Source organism: Alosa pseudoharengus, unplaced genomic scaffold (genome assembly GCF_046254945.1).
Source record: "Alosa pseudoharengus isolate Yale_2024_CS ecotype anadromous, Long Island Sound unplaced genomic scaffold, YU_APseudo_1.1 YU_APseudo_1.1_scf_20, whole genome shotgun sequence".
Classification (NCBI taxonomy): Eukaryota; Metazoa; Chordata; class Actinopteri; order Clupeiformes; family Clupeidae; genus Alosa; species Alosa pseudoharengus.
Window position 1 is genome coordinate 18,998,458 of NW_027468664.1, and position 2,500 is coordinate 19,000,957.

General features: G+C 51.0%; 1 protein-coding gene across 3 annotated transcripts in view; it reads right to left on the minus strand.

The window, feature by feature from the left end:
- nav3 (neuron navigator 3) overlaps window positions 1-1,720 on the minus strand; it is a 172,833-nt gene extending 171,113 nt beyond the window's left edge. For 2 of the 3 annotated variants that reach the window (XM_076296784.1, XM_076296783.1), the window contains exon 1: window positions 1,025-1,720. In XM_076296784.1, coding sequence (XP_076152899.1) covers window positions 1,025-1,324 — 300 coding nt within the window. In that variant the 5' untranslated portion in view covers window positions 1,325-1,720. The remainder of the gene's footprint in view (window positions 1-1,024) is intronic. The other variant, XM_076296782.1, reaches the window with a different exon arrangement.
- Between the last annotated feature and the right edge of the window lie 780 nt (window positions 1,721-2,500).

Sequence of the window (2,500 nt, forward strand, 5' to 3'; positions counted from 1 at the left end):
GTGGTAGGGTGGGAACGAGGCGCGTTGACCGCAGAGAAAGAAATACAGGGGAGGGGTGGGGAGGAGGTCTGCGTGCTGGTCAGGTTGTTTCACAGGGGGCCTCTCAGGTAGCTGGAATTACTACGCGCTGCTACACACACACACACACACACACACACACACACACACACTCACACACTCACACACACACACACACACACACACACACACACACACACACACTCACCCCAACCCTTCTGTCAGCCTCTTAAACATCCACCATGGATTATTGCTTAGATAGAGATCCTAATCCTAAAAGAAAAAAAACAACAAGCTACTCCACCCAATGCATGAGGAAGTCAGTGTGTGTGTGTGTGTGTGTGTGTGTGTGTGTGTGTGTGTGTGTGTGTGTGTGTGTGTGTGAGAGAGAGAGAGAGACATGACTTTCAATTATTGTAATGTCAGCTTGAGGTAGACAGAGCAAATAATAAAAGTCACGCGTGCACATTTGCACACTCTGATAGGATATGCAAAGTATATGCTGACTGAATCTAACATGAGACAAAATAGGAGCAGCCTCGTTTTTCTTCCTTTAACTACTTAAATGGAATCATGAAAAGGTTCAAATGAACACTGTAAAAACAAAAAAAAAAGTGTCATACAATTTCATGGAAATACAAGCCTTCTGCCAAGCTCCACTGTGCTGAAAGGAAAGGACACCTGCAGCACCTATGATTAAGAACACATTTCATTCGGGAGGTCCAGTCCAGTTCTAATTGAAGACACAAGCACAGTTCCTACGCTGAGAATCAGACTAAGGAGACACCAGAAAGGCATGCTCAAGGACACACACATCCACCTGTATGGTGAATCACCCCAAACACCTCACATAAAAACACTTTGAAATCAAACACACACACACACACACACACACACACACACACACACACACACATGTGTGTGTCTGTATACCGTGACTGGAAAGCAGTTCCAGCTGAGCGGTGCCCCCTCTCCCTCCTCTCGGCTCTCCCCCTGACACACTGACCTTGCTGATCTTACTCTCCTCCGACTCTCTGCTGCGCGCCGGTGGAGTCCTCCGCTCCTGGTACTCCTGGCCCTTGAATGACAGCTGGCAGGAGGAGAGCAGGGGTGACTCGCTGGCCCTCACCTCCGCGGGGGCCCGGGTGGGGGCGTGGTAACCCTGAGTGACGCCGCCGCCGACACCCACGCCGATGCCGGCACCGGCGGCGCTGCGGCCCAGGTTGGGCATGGGGTGAGCGGTGTGCACCGGCCGGGAGCCGACGCTGGGCTGCCTGAGCTTGGACGCCACCCCCACCACCGGCATGGTGCTCTGACCGGTCCGTCGGACGCGTTGGAACGCTGGACACGTGGAGATGTTAAGTCAAAGACGAGGGGTGGGGAAGGAAAAAAAAATGAAGAAAAACAAAAAAACAGGAGTCCGAGGAGTCCGTTCTCCAAGTTTCCCCACAGGAACGCGCGTGTGTGTGCGTGCGTGTGCGTGTGTGCGTGAGAGAGGGAGAGAGAGAGAAACAAGAGTCCAGTGTCTCCTCCTTGACGTCTGGTAGAGAAGGCGTGCAAGAGGAGGCGGGGAGGGGAGAGAGAGGGGGAGAAAGAGAGAGGGAGAGAGAGAGAGAGAGAGAGAGAGACGCGGCGTTTCAGTCTTCAGGAGGAGCGCAGCCACAGTCATTCTGCTGCTCACAGCGTGAGCGGCACTGAGAGGAAACTGAGACGGCTTCTCCACAACTCACTCCCCCCTCGGTTTCTGCCCTCCTCCTTCTGAGGCTTCTCCTCCTCTCTCTCTCTCTCTCTCTCTCTCTTGTGCTCTCTCTTTTTTCCCTCCCTCCCTCCCACTCTACTACAAAACCAAACAGTTCTCAGGGGCGTGAACTTCACTGGAAGGTAACCACCGCTCAGTGCGCAATGCCTATGATTACACAGACCTGTCTCTCTCTCTCTTTCTCTCTCTCTCTCTCTGTCTCTCTCTCTCTCGCTTCCTTTCTTTCTTTCTTTGGAGGACATTCCACAGGAACGTGTAGTTCTCTGATTCCAACTGTCAAAACAGCTCTCCCATAGACTAGCAGCGAGGGCTGGACACAGACAGACACAAACACCTCTTCCTCCCTCTCTCTCTCTCTCTCTCTCTCTCTCTCTCTCTCTCTCTCTCTCTCTCTCTCTCTCTCTCTCTCTCTCTCTCTCTCTCTCTCTCTCTCTCTCCCTCTCTCTCTCTCCCTCTCTCTCTCTCTCTCTCTCTCTCTCTCTCTCTCTCTCTCTCTCTCTCTCTCTCTCTCTCTCTGCCATAAAAGATCACTGTTAAAGTTTCAATCAAAGAATGAAGAAATCGGATGTGTTGCTAATATGTTCAGAACAAACGTTTGCTAAGACAAAAATAAAATCTCGTCAGCTTTTCTTCGACTAAAATAATACTTCCGAGATGATCTCTACACTGAAGCTGTTTGTCTCGTTCCTCAGACAATGCTTTATGTGTTACAAATGCACATTA